Raw genomic sequence first — 20,159 nt, 5'->3', positions numbered from 1 at the left:
ATCAAATAAAAAAAGCTAATATTTTGATCAATTTACTTATTAATGAGTTGATTTGGGTTGTGTACTTGTGTTTGATCTAAAACTAAGATGGCTGAAATGGAAAAAAAATAACTATTATTTTGACACATTTACTTATCAATTAATTGATGAGTCAAATAAAAAAAACAATGAATATTTTGACCCATTTACTTATGAATGAGCTGATTTGGGTCGCTTTATTTCAAAACAGGTAAAAGAAACAGGCTAATATTTTGACCCATTTACTTATTAATGAGTCAATTCGGGTCGTTTTATCTCAAAACTGTTAAATTAAAAAACGCTAAACTTTTGCCTATCTTTTTTAATGAGTTGATTTGAGCGGTCAACTAAAATAAAGCTAATATTCTGACCCATTTACTTATTGACGAATCAATTTGGGTAATGTTTTATCTCAATTGGGTAAAAAAGCTAATATTTTGACACTTTTACTTATCAACAATGAGTTGATCTGTGTTGTTTTTTAATTTCAAATGAAAAAGCTAATATTTTGACCCATTTACTTGTTAACGAGTCAATTTGGTCCCATGAAGAAGTGAAAAACATGACGAAGGAAATTTTGTTTATGTATACTTGGGCGACAATTTTGACTCGTATACTTATTAACAAGTCAATTTCGGTCGTGTTTTAACTGAAATGGATCAGAAAAAGGCAACTGATATCTTTTATTAAGATTATTATTGTAAAGCTAGTCTTTTTGTAACTAAAAAAATGATCTTTTGCCTACATATTTTCAAAATTAAAAGAACTCCATTTGTGTCGTCCTGACCCATTACAATATCACAATGTGTTTCAACTTGAGCCCGTTTTGACCAGTCACCGAAGTTGATTGACCCGCCCATTTAGCCAGTCACCTCTCAATATGTTTATATGATCTCTTTCTTTTCTTATATCATAACTGCAATGCCTACACGACTGGCTTAAGAGTTGCGCATACTGGTCGATATTGGAACTACAACACCGGTTTTGAGGCCATAATGAAAAGAACAAGAACAGATTTATCTTGATTGGCATCAATGGAGTATGCAAAATTGTTTAATGTAATGTTTTATGCTTTAGATTGACTCTTTCGACATTTGAATTCTGAATATACTGTTATTGCAACTTTAAGATTATATATGGATTTTATGTTCGCAATAATCAATATGCTAATTATTTACTAATTATATATTTGCTTCAACTGCATATTGAATTTTTTCCACTGCTTAATTTATGCAAAGCTATTTTATATATCTTTGCATACACCTTAGAGGTGGTAATTGTAGCAAGCTAAATTGAAGTCTTAATCTGTACATACTTTGGATCATGTATCATAAATATGACATGTATAACCTGTTTATATAAACGAGTCAAACATGTTTGGCGAATTGTAAGTGGCTTGATGGTTGTAAATGAGTAATCGGTTGTAAACAATTTAAGGGAGTCAAAACCTGGTTGACGATTGTAAAAATAGTGTACAACAAATGAATATGATAAATGGAGTCAAAACCTGGTTGACGATTGTAAAAATAGTGTACAACAAATGAATATGATAAATGTTTATTGGATTTTAATAATCTTTATTAAATAGTATTGGCCGATAATGATCCATGTTCATTTTATCGTCACTGACGGTCCCGAATTAAATAAAGTTGACCCACAATGGTCCCCCGTTAAAAAGGACTTAACGGTGTTATACTTGTTTCCGAATTTCAAACTAATGTTTTAGGGCTTTTGATTGAAATGAGGATAGGAGTTGATTGATGTAAACTTAGTTCGAAACAGTGTTCCAAAACGACGAAAAAATGCTTCAATTAGAGTGTTCGAACTTACACTAACAAAAATCACGTTGTTTGAATCAATGTTTCGAGCTAAGTTTTATATTAGTCGATTCGTAACCTACTTTCAATCAAAAGCCCTAAAATATTATTTTGAAATTCAGAAAAAAAATATAACGCTGTTAAGTCATTTTTAACGGGGACCACTAGGGCTAACTTTATAAATTTGGGACTACCAGTGGCGATAAATTGAATATGAATTGTTATCAGACAATACTGTTAAGTAGGGATTATTATAATCCAATAAATCATAAATGAGGATACATATTAACCTTGCAAAACATGAGTTTTGTTTACCATATTGACTGGTTGATATGTTTAAATATTTATGTTAACCCAAACGGCATATAACATTAAACAAATTACTAACGCTAAACATAACGTGATATGTTTATTAAACATTTTAGATGTTATAACCTAAAATCTTATTATCTTAATGTTGAATTCGTGTTGTATCAGAAATTAACATAAGGGTTTATTATAGTAACAAACATATTTTTCATAAAATAATTTCTTTGTTGCTGATTTAATTAAATGTCTCCCCTAAATAAAGTTTTTGATGATACGTGAATTAAAAAGTGCATTAAATGCTTTAAAGAACCAAAACAGATTTCCTTTGAAAGTCGGTATTGTATTAAAACGGCAACAAGCAAAGCTAGTCATCAAAAAAGAAACAAAGTACAAACTTACATATTTACAACATCAAAATTACTACCAAATATAAAATATTTCGCATTTCTATTTATTTATTTATTTATTTATCGGGTGTAAAAGTTAAAACCCGAAAACATGAGGGCCCACGATTGGAGATTGCAGTCAATCAGGTAAAAGCCCAGCCTGGATAAGACTACTCCCATTCACAATCTCAGAATCTCAATCCTACATTATAAAATTAATTTCTCTCTCTTCAATCTACAAAATTTAACCCACTCCAATCTTTTACTCCCATTAGCCCTGCTTGCGGTGCGCACATATGATGTATATATGTGTGAACCCTCGGGTGGGCAAAAGTGAAATTGCACTAATTTTGACGTTATTTTACTAATCTCGTGAAAATAACGTTAAAAGTGACGGACGGTTAATCAGGCATCATGTAGTGGCGTTGATAGCCGAAAGACAAGGGTACATGCACCGATCAGCCGGTGTCCCGATGATTGAGTGCTATGTGCCTTATGTCCAAGGCTTGATGCAAAACTACTATCGAGCCGGGGGTCTCACCGGAAGCAGCCTCTCTATCCTTATGGGGTAGAGGTAAGGCTGTCTACATCTTACCCTCCTCAGACCCTGCTATAGCTTTGCTATTGGTGGGATATACTGAGTACAATGATGATGATGATGATGATGATGATGATGATGATGATGAATCTTTTACTCCCATTAACAACCCAATCTCATCCTTTTTTTATTAAATAAATTCAATTTATAATTAGTTTTGATTAACTATATAAATATAATTAAGTTATTATATTTTTTTAAATATAAAAAACTTTAAATATATATATTAATCAAACACATTTTATAAAATAGATAAAAATAAGTTACAATAGTAGCATGAAATACAAAATTACACATATTGATGATACAAAACTACATACTTATTCATCAACACCAAATTTCTGCCATATATGCTCAATCAAATCGTTTTTTAGAATGTTATGAGCTTCTCTATTACGAAGTTGTGCCATATTCGTCATATAACTGGATAGTCTTGCAATTCGTTCAGTAGAGTATTGAAAGAGTGGTTCATCATTTTCACTAGAACTCATTCGTTATAAAACAAAAACCAAAATATATATATAAATAATTGTTATGAATTAAAAATAAATAATAAAATGTGGGATATGTGGGATAAACAAAATCTAAGCATCCAGTAACATGGTGACACGTGGAAACAAAGATAATGTTTGGATATCTAGTTGATAACGCCAGATAATGTTATCTAAACAAAATCCAAGCAATTAGTAAACCCGTGACATGTGGTAACGAAGATAATGTTAATATTTAATTTGTATTAAAAATGCAAATTTTGAAACGAACTCCGTTTTTAATAAAATTTATACCGGAATGTTCACAAAAAAAACTAAACAAGATTGTGTTTTTAAATTTTTTTAAAATTTTAAATATTATAAGTTATTTAAGAAAAATCAAATTATAATTAAAATTAATTATGTTAAGAGAAAAAAAAAAAAAAAAAAACCAACCAACCCAAGTGTGACACTTGGATTCCGTTATCTTCAAACATGGTTGCAATCTTGATCGTGGTTGCAATATTCTCATGGCTTTTTTAATTTTTTTTTGTCCGATCTTGTAGGCATTGGATCAGCAATGGGCATAGTCTAAGCACTGTGACTTGGCCCAGTGGGTCCCAATCCCACAGATCCACTCACGATGTTTGTTTTTTTAGTTTCTAAATTTATGTAATTTTTATCCATTGTGTGAGCAGTGAGTTTGTTCTAAATGCCCCTAAATATTATACATATTGTTTTTTACATAATAATTAATATATATAAAAAATGTTTTAAATTAAAAATGTACTTTCCTAGGAAGTGCGTAAAGACTTTAAATAGAGCACACAATGTAAATTCGACACTATACTTGTAATTTGTAAATAGAACAAAATTTAGTTTTAAACACATTATAAAACATTAACTACTTTTATCCAAAGAATGAGATTTTATACAAATCATATTGTCTAGTGAAAATTTACATGAATGGTATTTTGAAGTGAAAAGATATTCAAAAAGTTATAATACTTTGGAAGCATTTCTATTTTTGTTTTTCCACAAGAATCTGTAATAACTTTCAAATTTATTTCAATAAGCTACTTCTTATTAGTTTTAGTGTAATAAGAATTTTTTTTATGATATTCATTATGACATTATACTTATTAATAAAGGTACAAACATATCTTATGTGAAAAAAGCTTAATAATTAAAAATAAAATAAAATAGTATCTCTAAAATGAAATGTATGTTTTTTGCAATAGCAAACATGCAAATTATATTGAAAACAACCTTGTATATTGGCAAAGGGACGATTTTTGTGTTCCACGTGACAATAATTACTAGGAAGTAAAGTGACTGTCGGTCAAAAATTTTGGTACGTAAATGTACCTGGTTCAATTACAACCGTACACGTGTTAAGATCTGAGTGAAAAACATATCATGCTTAGCTGTCGTCATGGATGTAAATAGTCCACCAAAATCACCCACTCCTCTACTCGTGCCACCATCCACGACACCTTTTGTTACATCATCACTTCTTGTTTGGTGCTAACACCCTGTTTTTTAGTTTTTTTTAAAGAAGGGAAAGAATAGAAAAACTAAGAATAGTTAAAAGATGGATATTCTTGAGTTTTTTTATGATGGAAAGGAAAAAAGTAGGAGGAGTTAAAAGGGATTAAATTAATGTATTTTCACAATAAGTTATCCTCCCAAAAATGGGATTATTACTAAGGATAACTATTTTTTAACATAGTTATCATTTCTTTTCCTCTAGTTTCCTTCAAACTCAAGAACACACCTAACTAAAAAAATTTCCTTTCCTCCCATTCCCTTTCTTATCATTCCCTCTCATTTCTCTTTCTTTCCTTGGTTAAAAAACTCAAGAACAAGACGTAAGAGTCAATATATTTAAAGCTCCTTAATTTTTTAAAAACTTACTATGTATAGTGTTATGAATTATTTAATGAAGGTTTCTTTTTGTATATATTGATCACTATGCTTAGACTTACTTTTATAATAGTTTGAACGGTTTTAAATGAAGTTTAAGTAATTTATAACTTATATATGTATTATAAAGTAGTTTAGAAGTGGTTATTTTTTTTTATCAAGGGACCTTAGTTACCTTCACTTTTCGTCTTTCTTGAAAATGTAGGTGTGTGTGTGTTTGATGTTGACTTGGATTGTTAAAAATTTTATTGACAAAATTGTTGAGTAGTAGTGTACTTGAGTTGTTAATCGTTGATCGGGTTATAGGTCGATCGCTGTTCTTTAACTTTTGTAACATCAAGGTTTGTTCAGCATTAGGCGTGGCTGATCTATGATTGAGCCATTGACTGGTCGAAGTTCTTTAGACAACTTGGAACCTTTACCGAATGTTGTCAATCTCTCATAGTGAAGTTCATTGATCATGAGTGTTCTGTTGATTAATATCTATCTATAGTATATATAAACGAAGACTCAGAAATCCTACGTGTCACGATGTGGTCGCTCCCCATTTTCTTGAAGTCACAAGATTTGCTTGATTTTTAAATGGAGGCTTCTCATGCATTTGATCCGAATTCACGGGTATGGGTCTCATCAAACCATATATTTTGTCAATCTCTCATAGTGAAGTTCATTGATCATGACTGTTCTGTTGATTAATATCTATCTATAGTATATATAAATGAAGACCCAGAAATCCTACGTGTCACGATATGGTCGCTCCCCCTTTTCTTGAAGTCACAAGATTTGCTTGATTTTTAAATGGAGGCTTCTCATACATTTGATCCGAATTCACGGGTATGGGTCTCACCAAACCATATATTTTTTAAATTATAGTAAAAAAATAAGCGGGTCTTGAGTCTCATTAAACCCATATAGCTTTTAAACCGGGTTATAACATCTCATTTATTTGTGAAACAATTTATCATCAAACCATAAGTATATTATTAACTTTCATACAATTAAAAGAAATGATAATTCAAAAAATAAATAAATATTAAAAACAAATAATATAAAACAATCTCCGTAATATGGGGGATAAAAATTAGTATGATATAAAGAGTGTAGTGATTCGATATATAGTTGATCCATGGTGCGACCGTGCGTGTATCGACCATATAAATAATGTTGTATCTTCTTTTCCTCTTGTTCACATGTCTCTTTTATATTTTTTAGAAAAGGGTAAGTCACATACACATGATTACTGTAGTTAGCAAGCATTCAAGTCACATGCTTATAACCTGTAGTGAAATAAACCGAAAGAGATGTATATTAATACGTGAACATACACAATTATTTATACATGGGAAGCGAAAACCTCGAGCCAATGGACACAACGTGTTTGAAGGAAATTAATGATAACACATACACAACAGAGATTCAAAGCCATTCCATGTCATGACTAATTCTAATATTATAGCTTCAACACACAACTTAGACCTTACAAATTACAATAATAAAGTGTGTGAATAGGATTAAAATATGTATCCCTAAGCATTTAGAGCCTAGTTGAAGTTAGACATGGGTCACATAGCATGTATAATGTATCTTAAATATTTCTAAATAATTGTTTATAGCATTCGCATGTTTTTCTTTGTGAATGTGCAAAAGTCAATACCTTTTAATGAATACAATAAATACACTTTATGAACGGTGTTATTTCTACTTTCTTTTCATCTTTCTTATGTTACCATTTACCAAACTCACTATACGAGTGTTCATCAATCCACCAGAATGAAGTAGAAAACAATGACTACAAAGATGGCTTCGATAGTGACCGATTATGAGAAAAAGATGATTTTCGCGGATCTATAATTATCATGACTGTTATTATACTCGATACTTATACATGAAATACCTAATTCAATGATATTATGCAGTATACTGAACTTTACTCAAATACACACATGACACATCCCCGTTTTCTTGTCTATCCCAAATAGTTGTTCTAGTTCAATCACATTGGTCGTAGTCTTGGCATTGGTTCCATGATTTCTCGATTCGTATCTAAACTTTTGCTATGAGAATAGTGATGATTGCGGTTTATATGAAAATGGTTTTAAACATGTGACAACTGACCAACATTTATTGTTTTTCATCATCTTGTTTAAATAGCCTTTAATTGAAACATATATTTAGTTTAATCATACAACTCATACTTTTTGAATGGTTACTAGTTGCTGTACAATAGCATTTAAGATATCCTATTAACTTTTTCCTTGACTTGATCTAAGGCTCTAAGCTAAGTTTGATAAATGCTTTGGCTTTTGTTGCCGTATTATGTTTTCCACCCATGATATTAAAAGAGGCTCTTAGTCCATTTCTATTCCGCTTCTAAAACAACACAACATAATACTTGAAGAAACACTAATCGACCCGGGCAGATTACGGATAATTTGGGGGTTAAATAGATGTTTTCCACGAGGGTTAGGTCCGGCAAAGATGGTTGTTCTTCTGATGACCTGCAAAACAGACACCGTGAGCTCGTCACTGAGAAGGGGGGGTACCTCCTTGTGACCACCCTCCGGCGTGAGAATCAGACTAGATTGCTCTTGAATATAAGTGTATATTAAGAGAAATGACTAGAGCAGATATCAGATAATATATGGAGATATAAGATGATAATACCGTTCCAAGGTGTTGGAGTATTTATAGCCGAAGGTAGGTTTCCAAGCAGGTACAGCCGGCTGAATAGTATTCCTGTTCTACCAACTGTGGGCTATGCACGTGCCATGCTGATGGTTGGTGGGTAGGCAGCGGCTGATAGTGACCAGGCCGGCTGTGTACTATTCCCTTTCCACCAACTGCAGGCTATGGACGTGCCCCGATAGGGGTTGGTGAGTAGGCAGCGGCTGATAGTGACTTTAAGTACTAGAGCGTGCTGCCCGTCGTACTGTTGTCAGTGAGCTGTCGCAACTTTTGTCAGATCTTTTGTCCATACCTTGGCAGGTACAGTACAAAAGATCCTCCAGTATCGTACGGACTGGCTCATTTGGGCGGGAGTGTTCCCGGCTTTGGGCGGGAGTGTTCCCGGCTTTGGGCGGGAGTGTTCCCGGCTTGCTCATTCCTTCTTCAGGTGACATTACTGAATTATTTGAGAGTTAGTGCCTTGTGCGTGTAGCCTTGCTGTGCGGGTAGCCTTCCCTAATGGCTAGTATCCGTAGCTGCGGGAACAGGCGGAGTACGTCGACCATTGGGAGGCGTTTCCTGCGGGAGCAGCTTGCGTACTGCGCGTAAGGACGTCGCGTCTCTGAGCATGGTGGGTCCTGCGGATCCAGTTGGTCTTTGCGCAGACGTCCCTTAAGGTGAGTCTTGCGGGTCCAACCGCGCAGACGTCCCTTTGAGGTGAGTCTTGCCGGTCCGACTGCGCAGACGTCTCTGTTTGAAGTGAGTCTTGCGGGTCCAACTGGGCTCTGCTGGGACCTACCTCTTCAAGTCCCCCCAGTCCAATGTTCTTCTCATGAATTGTTAATAAGTGAGGTGAACTTTTGGACTTAAGCAAAGGGGTTTTGAAAAGGGTTTAGTTTTAAGGTTTTCCATGTGGATTCTTCCCGCGGAAGTCCTAATGTCACGTGCAGAAATTCCCGACTTTTCTGCTTGATCTTTGGGTATGATGCGGGTAGGTCTGTAACATCCTCGCAAGTCAGGAGCGTTGAGTTCCACTTGTGTAGATTCTCCATGAGGTTTTGGTAGTTTTAAACATAGTGATCAATTATGTTAAACAACCAATTCCATCTTGGAGCTTCAAACAATCTAGTTGTCAACGTTCCCGCTATGCGGGGATGTTATTTCCGTTTCCGCAAGCATGGCCCAGAAGATCCTTCTTGGTTTCAATTCCCTGCGGAGTGCTAAGTATGTGAAGGGTTTTGCCTTGACACTGTACCCGCACTCGTCTTATAGTTACTTTACTTCCAAGGTATTCCTGGCGTCAATTCTCTGCAGGTGCTAAGTATGTGAAGGGTTTTGCCTTGACACTGTACCCGCACCCGTCTTATAGTTACTTGGTTGCCGAGGTATTCTTGGCTTCAATTCCCTGCAGGTGCTAAGTATGTGAAGGGTTTTGCCTTGACACTGTACCCGCACCTGTCTTATAGTTACTTGGTTGCCAAGGTAAGGGGGTACAGTCACGCCTACTTTTGAATCTTTTTGAAATTCGAAGAGTTGGTGAAAGGATAAGAACAGTCCAACTGTTGAAGGGACGTCAGCGTGGTCTGACGGTTTCTTCTGACAGTTTCAGGACGTGCATGAAGTTATGGCGACGTGACAGTATATGGTCATTCCAGACGCTTTTTCAGGCGCGTGGGCGCGAGTTTTCGGGCGCGTGGGCACGAAGTTTACGGCACGCGTCCTGTCAACAGCTGTTGCCAGCGTGCTCTTTCCACGTGTCATAGTTTCATTGCACCTGCGCTATCCTCTCTCCTCCGCATTAAATTCATCGCATTCATTGCGATGAGTATATAAAGGGAGGAGATGATGCATCTCAATTCACAGTTTCACTTCATCTTCTAAGCGATTTCCGGCGAATACTCTAACTTTTGTCGAGCATTATCCTGAAATCGTTCTTCTTTCCATCCTCCAAAATGTCTTCTACCCATGATCTTGAGGCTACCGCCGAGGAGTCTGACGTGTTCGCCGAGCACCCGACGTCCACGTCCGATAAGGACGATAAGAGTACTGCTGGCGAGTGCCAGTGTGCTCTTCCCGTCGACCTTTATCAGTACATCGTCAGGAAGTTCATGCTCGAGCCTTTCGAGCCTGAGTTTCCTGAGCCTCATCAGACGGTGTACGATGCCCCCAAAGGCAAGATAGGGGAATATGCTGCATTCTTCGTCTATGGGAATCTCAGGTTCCCATTGACGAAGTTTGTATACCGTGTTTTGGAGAGACACGGTGTGCACCTGACGGAGGTACACCCAATGGCGATCGCCAAGATCCGCCATTTTGAATGGGTGTGTCTCATTCTGGGCGTGGAGCCCCATGTCGACCGCCTGATGACCTTCTACTCCTGGAGGTGCATCCAAGGCTGGTACACCTTGGTCACCCGGATCAAGGGTTTGAAGATCTGTGCTACTGAGCGCAGTCTTCGGTCTTGGAAGCGGGAGTTCTTCTATATCTCTGCCCGTGTCATCCCTATTGCGATGACATTCAAGAACGGGAGAGCACTCCCCAGCCTTCACGCCTCCAACTACCAGGAGGCGGAATGGTTTGCCAAGATCTCCCGGATCCAGACTCCGGTTTACCGCTTTGCGGAGTCTGGGATGGTGATTCTCGGGATGAGCCGGGTATGGAAGGATGCTGGGGCAGAGGCGCCACAGATTCCTATCGTCCTCGAATACGGTTTGAACTCTATCCCTTACGGTATGCTTCATATCTTTTTGCTGATTTAGGGTTTTTCTTCTAACTGTTTCTGTTTATTTTCAGAGGGGAACGACTTGCAGTCTCTTCTGTACCCGCGGGAGAGCGGTGGTCCCGCTCGGTTGGGTACTCGTGCTCTTGACGAGAACGAGTTGCCCATCTTGGAGCAAACGGCGGATCGGTTTGTGGAGGTCTACCCGACGGGCCACGAGATTCTTAGCGTCAGGCGGCCAGGTAAGGGATTATTTAACCATCGCCCTCTCAATGCTCAAACCTCTGCTGGAATTCCTCTAATTTTGTCATCTTCTGATGAGGAATCCGCAGATGGTCCTTTCTTCGCGAGGAAGAAGAAGGCTGCTGGCGGGAAGGGCAAGGTGAAGGTTGCCTCCGCCGATCAGGGGAACCGGTCTGACTCGGAGACCGAGAGCGAGGAGGCGGCGGGGAACCCTGGTGGTGGTGAGACCACTGTTCCGGAGGTTGAGACAGCTGTCACCTCCGGGCAACCCAGTACGGCGACGGTGACCGGCGTGAAGAGGCCGGCTCCATCGGGTTCGTCCCCGCCTGTCAGAACCTTCAAGCTCAAGAAAACTCGTAAGTATAAACTTCATTTACCTTAACTGCATATGTTTCCGCCATTATACTTATATATCTTGTATTCGTGCAGGCGTGGATGCTACCGCATTCCAGAGTGGAGCAGGGAGGAACACCTCTGGACCCATGACGGTAGGTTCGGTCAACCTACCCGAGGCGATGACCCAGGCGGCTGCGCCTGCTTCAAGTGTTGGTTCAGTTGCTCATCCAGTTGAGGCAACTGTTCCAATTGTGACGTCGTCTCCGCCGGCTGACAGGGCCATATTCACTGCGTCCTTCACTGAGCCGGCGGTGAGTTTTTCTGCGGGTTCCTCTGCAGCGGCGGCCACGGTTGTGAGTTCACCTCCAGTGAGTTCACCACCGATGGTTTCTACCGCGGCGGCTTCAACCGTGCCTCCGGCACCGGCGACTACCTCGCTCCCGGCCGGTTCAGCAGGTATGTTTGGGGCTTCTAGCCAATCTCTGCCTCCTTCCCATCTGCCTGACCTCTTGGATGGATATCCGTTAGGTTCGGGTGATGGGTTTGGCGGCTACCGGCCTGTTGTCGACCCTACAGATGCGTAGGGTTATTTTGACCTATTCTCTTTTTTTTATATCATCTTTTCCTAACTGCTTTTTGTTTTTGCAGTGTCGGATTCGAATGAGGTGTATGTTCCACGGTGGAACATCCGCCGGGGAACAACCCTTCGTACGGCTGTGGACTGCGTCGAGTGGGCGCGTCACGCGGTCCCAAGTGGCGCGTTGGGGGAAGCCATGTCTAGCTACCAGGAGGGTAGGCTGACAAATGAGCTTCGGATTCTCCTTGCCCGGATGCAGCCGCGCGTCGAGTTGCTTTGTCGTGAAAACGACAAGTTAAAGGCTGCGCGTATCCAAGAAGTGGCTCAGGCGCGGGCTATCCGGGAGGAGAACAGGAGACTTTCCGCAATTGCTGCGGAGAAGGAAAAGGCCTTCAAGGCCCTCGAGGTTGAAGTGCAGGCCCGGCTCGAGGCCCGTTCCAAGGCTACCCAAGCTGTTAACGAACAGCTTCGGTTGGCTAAGGAAACTGCGCGGAACGCGACCGAGAGGGCCACCAAGGCTGAAGCCGTTGCTGAACCTCTGCGCGCCGAAAATGAGGAGCTTAAAGCCAAACTAGAGAGGCTTCAGCAGGCTCATGATGCTTTGGCTATGGAAGACGCCAAGAAGCTTCAAGAGATCTTGGATCAGAGGGGTATGCTTGACCATACTGAGCGTAAGCTGAAGGGCGTTGAAGAGGCTGCTGCTAAGGAAGTGTTGCTTGCCAACCTTAACAAGAATGAAGCCGAACGCGCCCGTGACCAAGCTCAAGCTGCCCTCCAAGAAGCTCTGATTACCAAGGAATGACTTCTACGAGAAGCGTTGTCGAAGATATGCGTAGCTTCATAATATCTTTACGCTTTTCTTTGTGCTTAGAAAAGGTTTTGATACTTGTATTTTTTCTTGTTGTAGGTTGTGCATCGAGTCTTCACGAACACATCTTATGACGATGCCATGAACGCAGCACTCAACGCTTCTCATGAGGATGGGGAAAAGGCTGGCTTCCTGCTTGGTCTAGGGTTTGTTGAGAAGGGCATCCCGCCTTCCAACTTCCCTCTATATGATGTGGATACTGAAGCAGCTTATGACCAAGCAGTGAACCGGTATGCTGCCTTCCCGCATCCGGTGGTGGAGAAGGTGAACGAGATTGCTGCTGCTGATGATGGACTAACCATTCTCAAGACTTTCCTTGAACCGCCACAGCCAACTGATGGTGCGGGTACAAGTGGGTTTGGAGGGAATGGTCCTGAAGTTTGAACCTTGAGATCCCTTCCCACCGTTAGGATAGATTTATATTTCTGTAGGCGGGTAGATACCCGGCCATTCTTGTAATGTTTGAATTTTTTATGAAATATAAATGTTTGTGCGGGTAGGACCGCCACTTTCACTGGATGACTTGCTTTATAACCGTTATATGACTTGCTCATGCATATTATAGGTTAATTTGGCACTTGTTTTGCCGCATAAACAATATATGATTCGCTCGTGCATACTTTAGTTTAACTTAGCAATTTTCCAAGTGTTTTGAATAAGTTAACCGTTCGACGCGCGGTAGTCAATAGGTTAGTGTTCAGTTTCCTCTATCATGATTGTGCGGGTAGGACCGTCACTTTCATTTAGCGGGATGACCAATCTTCACCTATGATTGACCTGCGTGAAGGTTTGCCTTTTTTTGTCTTTATGCGGGTTTTGTCGCCGTCCACACGCAACGACGTCTCCACTTATTTATGCGCTGAATACCGGCATATCAGTGTTGAATAAGTTAACCGTTCGATGAGCGGTTGTCAATAGGTTAGTGTTCAGTTTCCTCTATCATGATTGTGCGGGTAGGACCGTCACTTTCATTTAGTGGGATGACCAAACTTTACCTATAACTGACCTGCGTGAAAGTTTGCCGTTTTTTGTGTTTATGCGGGTTTTGCCGCCGTCCACACGCAACGACGTCTCCACTTATTTATGCGGTTAATACCGGCATATCAGTGTTGAATAAGTTAACCGTTCGACGCGCGGTTGTCAATAGGTTAGTGTTCAGTTTCCTCTATCATGATTGTGCGGGTAGGACCGTCACTTTCATTTAGTGGGATGAACAAACTTTACCTATAACTGACCTGCGTGAAGGTTTTTCTCATCTGTTAAGAATTTTTGCCGTTTTTTGTGTTTATGCGGGTTTTGCCGCCGTCCACATGCAACGACCTCCTTTTTACACTTATATATGCGGTGAATACCGGCATATCAGTGTGGAAAGTTCATAAGTATAAATGTAAGACCATCAGCGTCAATGTGATAAGGAGAATCATTTCCATTAGAAGTGGCTCTGGGCCTTTTCTTTACAAGTTTGGAATTGATCTACATGCAACCTGTGTAATTGAGCTCCCTTCCATGTTATTGGGATGGGAGTGTCATCGAGCCTTTCGAGCAGATATGCACTTGGTTCGGAATCTCGTTGTTTACGCAGTATGTAGTCTCCAACATTGAAGCTGCAGTTTCATTCGTGTTTTTCCCAACTGGGGTTCAGCACGCATTAGCCTGCTCAGCGTTCATTACGCCACGAGGTGCGTGAGCGTCCCATCTCTGACAAATGCTTCGACGATGTCTTTCAAGTCTAAGCATTCCTCGGTGGTGTGGCCTCTTGTCCTGTGGAAGTCACAGAATTTGCTTTGATCAGCGTTTGGACGCTGTCGGATAATTGGAGCCTCTGGCCATGGGAGCCTCTCAGTGGCGAATATCTCGGTGACGCTTTTGGTGAGTGGCGTCCATCTGGAGTTCCGGTTCGACGACTGCATGTTGTCCTTTCCGCCTAACCGAGGGTGCGAGCCGGATGAGGTGTCAAAGTTTACCCTTGACTGCCAAATACCTAGTTTCCTCTTTTTGTTTAGTCGGGCGGTAAGGACGTTGTTTTCTCTTGTTTTCTGGGTGTAGAGGTTTGTGCTTTGGGGAAGATCTCTACCCAGTTGCTTTTCCGTTTCCGCGAAGCGTTTGGCTGCTGTCATGATGGCATCCCATGTGGATGGCATGCCGTCTTTACCCGTTAAGGTGCGGATGAGCTCTGGATCTTTCGCGCCCTGGATGAAAGCAGCGCGAACAAGATCTTCGCTAATAGCGCCCAGACTCAGCTTATTTGAGTTGAAGCGAGTGATGAAGTCTAGCAAAGATTCATCTTCCTCTCGGATGCAGTTGAGGATCGTCCATTGCTCTTCAGTGTACTTTCTTTGTTGACTGAAGTGTTGGCTGAACTTCTGTTGGAAGTCTGCCCAATCATAGATGTGGTGGACCGGTAGACGGTCAAACCACGCTCTAGCCACTCCAACCAGCGTCATCTGGAACATATAACACCACGTGGGTTCCGTCCAATTGCTGACGGTTGCCCCCGCTATGAATCTGTTCAAATGATCGTCTGGGTCAGATATACCATCATAAGTGCCGATGTTGGACATCTGTTTGGCACTTCTCGGGGTGATTGCTTCCGCAATGTCCCTTGCAAACTTGGACGTTCCCGCATTTGCAGCAGTTGGTCTAAAGGTTTTGGAGAAGTCACGTGGGTTTCCCCCCGCGTTCCTTGGTTTGAAGGTTTCTCCGAAATTCCTTCTCGGTTGGAAGTCCGTTTCCATACGCTTCCCTTTTGCCCTATGGCGAGGGTTTTCGTAGCTGTCGGATTCCTCCTGATCATCATCCCAGTACTCGCACTCATTGCTCATGTTGAGCTGTTGAGTGCTTCCGAATTCGCCAGCCTGTTGGAGTGAACGCAAGCGTTCATCCAACTCAGCTTGGAATTCCCTCTGTCGTGCTTTTGCCCACGCTTTAACTTGATCAAGTGTTTGGCGGGGGAGCCTCGTCTGTTGTCTCTCCAACTGGGTATCGGTGAATCCCAGTGAAGGATTGTTTACTGCACTTGCCCCGGCTCGGGTAACCGGGGTAGTGTTCGTAAAATTTACTGCACTTGCCCCGACTTGGGTAACCAGGGTAGTGTTCGTAAAATTTGTGTACTCGCCGGTGTTTTCCCCAGTAGCTGGGGTTGTGGTTACCGGGGTTTCTTGGTCACTCGCTGGCCTTGGCACCGAAGTAACCTTAACCATCTTTCCAGAAGTTTTGAAAAAACTGAGAATAAGTTCTAGCTTTTATGCACGGATGGCGCCAATGAAGAAACACTAATCGACCCCGGGCAGATTACGGATAATCTGGGGGTTAAATAGATGTTTCCCACGAGGGTTAGGTCCGGCAAAGATGGTTGTTCTTCTGATGACCTACAAAACAGACACCGTGAGCTCGTCACTGAGAAGGGGGGGTACCTCCTTGTGACCACCCTCCGGCGTGAGAATCAGACTAGATTGCTCTTGAATATAAGTGTATATTAAGAGAAATGACTAGAGCAGATATCAGATAATATATGGAGATATAAGATGATAATACCGTTCCAAGGTGTTGGAGTATTTATAGCCGAATGTAGGTTTCCAAGCAGGTACAGCCGGCTGAATAGTATTCCTGTTCTACCAACTGTGGGCTATGCACGTGCCATGCTGATGGTTGGTGGGTAGGCAGCGGCTGATAGTGACCAGGCCGGCTGTGTACTATTCCCTTTCCACCAACTGCAGGCTATGGACGTGCCCCGACAGGGGTTGGTGAGTAGGCAGCGGCTGATAGTGACTTTAAGTACTAGAGCGTGCTGCCCGTCGTACTGTTGTCAGTGAGCTGTCGCAACTTTGGTCAGATCTTTTGTCCATACCTTGGCAGGTACAGTACAAAAGATCCTACAGTATCGTACGGACTGGCTCATTTGGGCGGGAGTGTTCCCGGCTTGCTCATTCCTTCTTCAGGTGACATTATTGAATTATTTGAGAGTTAGTGCCTTGTGCGTGTAGCCTTGCTGTGCGGGTAGCCTTCCCTGATGGCTAGTATCCGTAGCTGCGGGAACAGGCGGAGTACGTCGACCATTGGGAGGCGTTTCCTGCGGGAGCAGCTCGCGTACTTCGCGTAAGGACGTCGCGTCTCTGAGCATGGTGGGTCCTGCGGATCCAGTTGGTCTTTGCGCAGACGTCCCTTAAGGTGAGTCTTGCGGGTCCAACCGCGCAGACGTCCCTCTGAGGTAAGTCTTGCGGGTCCGACTGCGCAGACGTCTCTGTTTGAGGTGAGTCTTGCGGGTCCAACTGGGCTCTGCTGGGACCTACCTCTTCAGGAAACGCCTACTCACCTGAAATGGATTATGTTTATTCTGGATAACACATTCACACACGATGCAGGTATATAGAGAAGGGTGATGGAACTCGGGAAGGTTGACTGAAGAGGCAAAGCTTTAACAATATATTTTTTTTTCATTTAAAATTTTATAACCTTATGCGTGTAAGGATTTAAAGTTACAACCTTACTTTTCAATGGATAACACTATATTACTACAATTTATGAGGGTTTTTTTTAGCTAAAAACCCTTTCCAATGTCATATGTTAAAAAACCATACACGCATGTTAATAATACATTACTTTCTTGCTAAGCTTGTGTGTATGGATATATGCGGTTCGACTTCTCTATAATATTTACCCATTTTGTTATTTTGTTACATAGATCAATAGTCAGCTACTCAGCTAGTACAACACAAAATGAACATAAAAATTGAAGTTTGGCGTTGCATATATGTTTATTTATTTTCTTTATTTCTAAATAACTGAACTCAAACAAATTCATCCAAATGTGTGTTTAGGCACAAAAGTCAAGACTCAAATGAGTACAATAATTATTACTTTATGAAAGAAGGTGCCAATTTGTATGTACCTCTTTACAGTAAAATTTCAAATAAAAAAAAAATTCAAAAAATATACTTACTAGACAACAATCATTTATTAACAAAAAAAAATAGAAAAATTAGAAATGAAGGATTTAAGCTAGCATTGTATAAGGTTGTCAGTTTTAATTTTGAGTCTTCTCAGGTTTTTGTCTCACCGTGTGTTATGTCAGAGAGTTCCGCTCATATGACAACATATCATTTGTCAAGTGCCAACCGGCGGTATGGTTTCCCGAAAAAACGGCCTAGCTAAACTCTAAAACAGTGTGAGCCTGATTAAGACAATATAGCTTGCTAGAATTATGGAATCATAGCTCACTAAATTTGAAAATTGCAATACGCCAATACCCCAAAATCCCAAATACAATAAAGTAGCCCTTCTAAAAAAACAAAAAAAGTGACCGGCAACCGGCTATACCCAATAACCCAAATGCCACAACTCCACAATATAAACCGGTCACCTACACACCCATGCACACATTATCATTATTATCACTCACCATTTTCTTCCAATCATGCCAATGCCGAGACACGTCATCGACCGTATAGTCATCGGCCGGTACCAAGATGAAGTCCAACACCCGGGTGCTATAAAAGCCTTTGTGGCCGAGTTCATAAGCACCCTTATTTTTGTGTTTGCCGGACAAGGGTCCGGCATGGCTTTCACGAAGCTAACCGATGGTGGTCCAAGCACTCCGGCTGGGCTAGTGGCGGCGGCACTAGCCCATGCTTTTGGGTTGTTTGTGGCGGTGTCGGTGGCGGCTAATATCTCCGGTGGTCATGTTAATCCTGCTGTGACTTTTGGTGCGTTTGTTGGTGGTAATATTACTTTGCTACGTGGGGTGTTTTATATTGTTGCACAGCTTCTTGGGTCGGTTGTTGCTTGTTTCTTGTTGTTTTTTTCGACCGGTGATTTGGTAAGTTTGATGATGTTATATTTGTGCTAATGTTAGATACTTAGATTAATACTTTATGAAGCTTTTACAGTTATTTATAGTTGTAAGTAACAATAAACATGGTGACTGTAAGCATTTTTTTTCATACTTTGGTAGCCTCTGTCATTAAGAGGCTACCTTTTAATGACTCATAACCTCTTAATGGTTAAGAGGTAGCCTTTACGTTTGAATGGTTAAGAGACTACTTCTTAATGGTTACCTCTTGGTTATTCAGACTTAAGGCTACCTCTTAACCACCAAGAGACTATGAGCCATTAAGAGTTAGCCTCTTAAAAACTGTTAAGAGGCTACCAAACAGCCCTTAATGTTGTCACACCATTAACTTTTGATTAGTGTTATATTTATAAATACATGTACTTTTAATAAGTTTGAAATTATACTAAAGGATTTTAATAAAAACTTAATTGAGAAATTATTTTTGCTTTTTGTGATATTAAGCCATTTAATTAAGTTATCTTTATATAAACAATAAGTTATTTAATTAGTTTTCTTAAGAAAAAAACATACAAACTTTTATTTTTGTGAATATTCTTTTAAAAAAAAGAATAAACTAGATGGGGATTTAATCTTGCAAAAAGGTACAGAATAACTTTTTTATATAATTATTTTTTAACTGAAGTGATGAAACGATAAAGCTTTATACTTGATTTATGTTTATTTTTTCGTTTAACAATCATACAGACAACTGCCTGGTTCGCATTGGGCGCAGAAGTATCTGTATGGAACGCGTTGGTGTTTGAGATCGTGATGACTTTCGGGCTAGTTTACACGGTGTACGCCACAGCAGTGGACCCAAAGAAGGGAGATATCGGCACAATAGCACCCATTGCAATTGGGTTTATTGTTGGCGCTAACATTCTAGCTGGTGGTGCATTCACGGGTGCATCAATGAACCCAGCTGTCGCATTTGGGCCATCCGTTGTTAGCTGGGACTGGACCAACCACTGGGTTTACTGGGCTGGGCCCATTGTTGGTGGTGGTCTTGCTGGGCTCGTTTATGAGCTGCTATTCATTGGACGCTCTCATGATCCTTTGCTCGGATCCGAATATTAGTTCAACCGCCCATGTTCGGGCTTGTTATTTGCTAAATGTAGTTTATGTGGTGTTTAAACAGTGTTATTTACTTTTCGGGTTCGTCTCGTTGTGTGTTTGTTTTCGTGTTATGATATCATAAATCCGTCAAGAGATTATCAAGTGTTGACTTGTTTGATTTAGTTTATATCGTTCTTATGGGTATGATATAACATGGCTAGTTAATCGTTGTTATATAATAGTTGCTTGTCAAATCGTTGTTATATAAGTTACTCATTGGTTTAACTCGGATGATTTGGTTCTTTTATCTTTCGAATCAATTTGGTTTTGGTAACGGAATTA

The 20,159-nt window shown here is 40.5% G+C and overlaps 1 protein-coding gene across 1 annotated transcript; it reads left to right on the top strand.

Moving 5' to 3' along the window:
* The first annotated feature begins 18,320 nt into the window (after nucleotides 1-18,320).
* On the top strand, nucleotides 18,321-19,905 carry LOC143595827 (aquaporin TIP1-1-like). The gene is made up of 2 exons (XM_077074750.1): nucleotides 18,321-18,746; nucleotides 19,467-19,905. Exons 1-2 carry the CDS (start codon nucleotides 18,345-18,347, stop codon nucleotides 19,836-19,838), a joined length of 774 nt encoding a protein of 257 aa, XP_076930865.1. The 5' UTR covers nucleotides 18,321-18,344; the 3' UTR covers nucleotides 19,839-19,905.
* Nucleotides 19,906-20,159: the final 254 nt, after the last annotated feature.

The sequence above is a fragment of the Bidens hawaiensis genome, unplaced genomic scaffold (genome assembly GCF_021521415.1).
Source record: "Bidens hawaiensis isolate Kalapana, Puna unplaced genomic scaffold, B.hawaiensis_p1.1 tig00045541_1, whole genome shotgun sequence".
Taxonomy (NCBI): domain Eukaryota; kingdom Viridiplantae; phylum Streptophyta; class Magnoliopsida; order Asterales; family Asteraceae; genus Bidens; species Bidens hawaiensis.
This window is presented reverse-complemented; position numbering and strand designations above follow the sequence as displayed.

Excerpts from the sequence above, each read along its gene's own strand:
- LOC143595827 (XM_077074750.1), top strand. The coding sequence starts at position 18,345 with ATGCCAATGCCGAGACACGTCATCGACCGTATAGTCATCGGCCGGTAC. Across the intron at positions 18,747-19,466 it reads TTTTTTCGACCGGTGATTTG|ACAACTGCCTGGTTCGCATT; the intron begins GTAAGTTTGATG and ends ACAATCATACAG.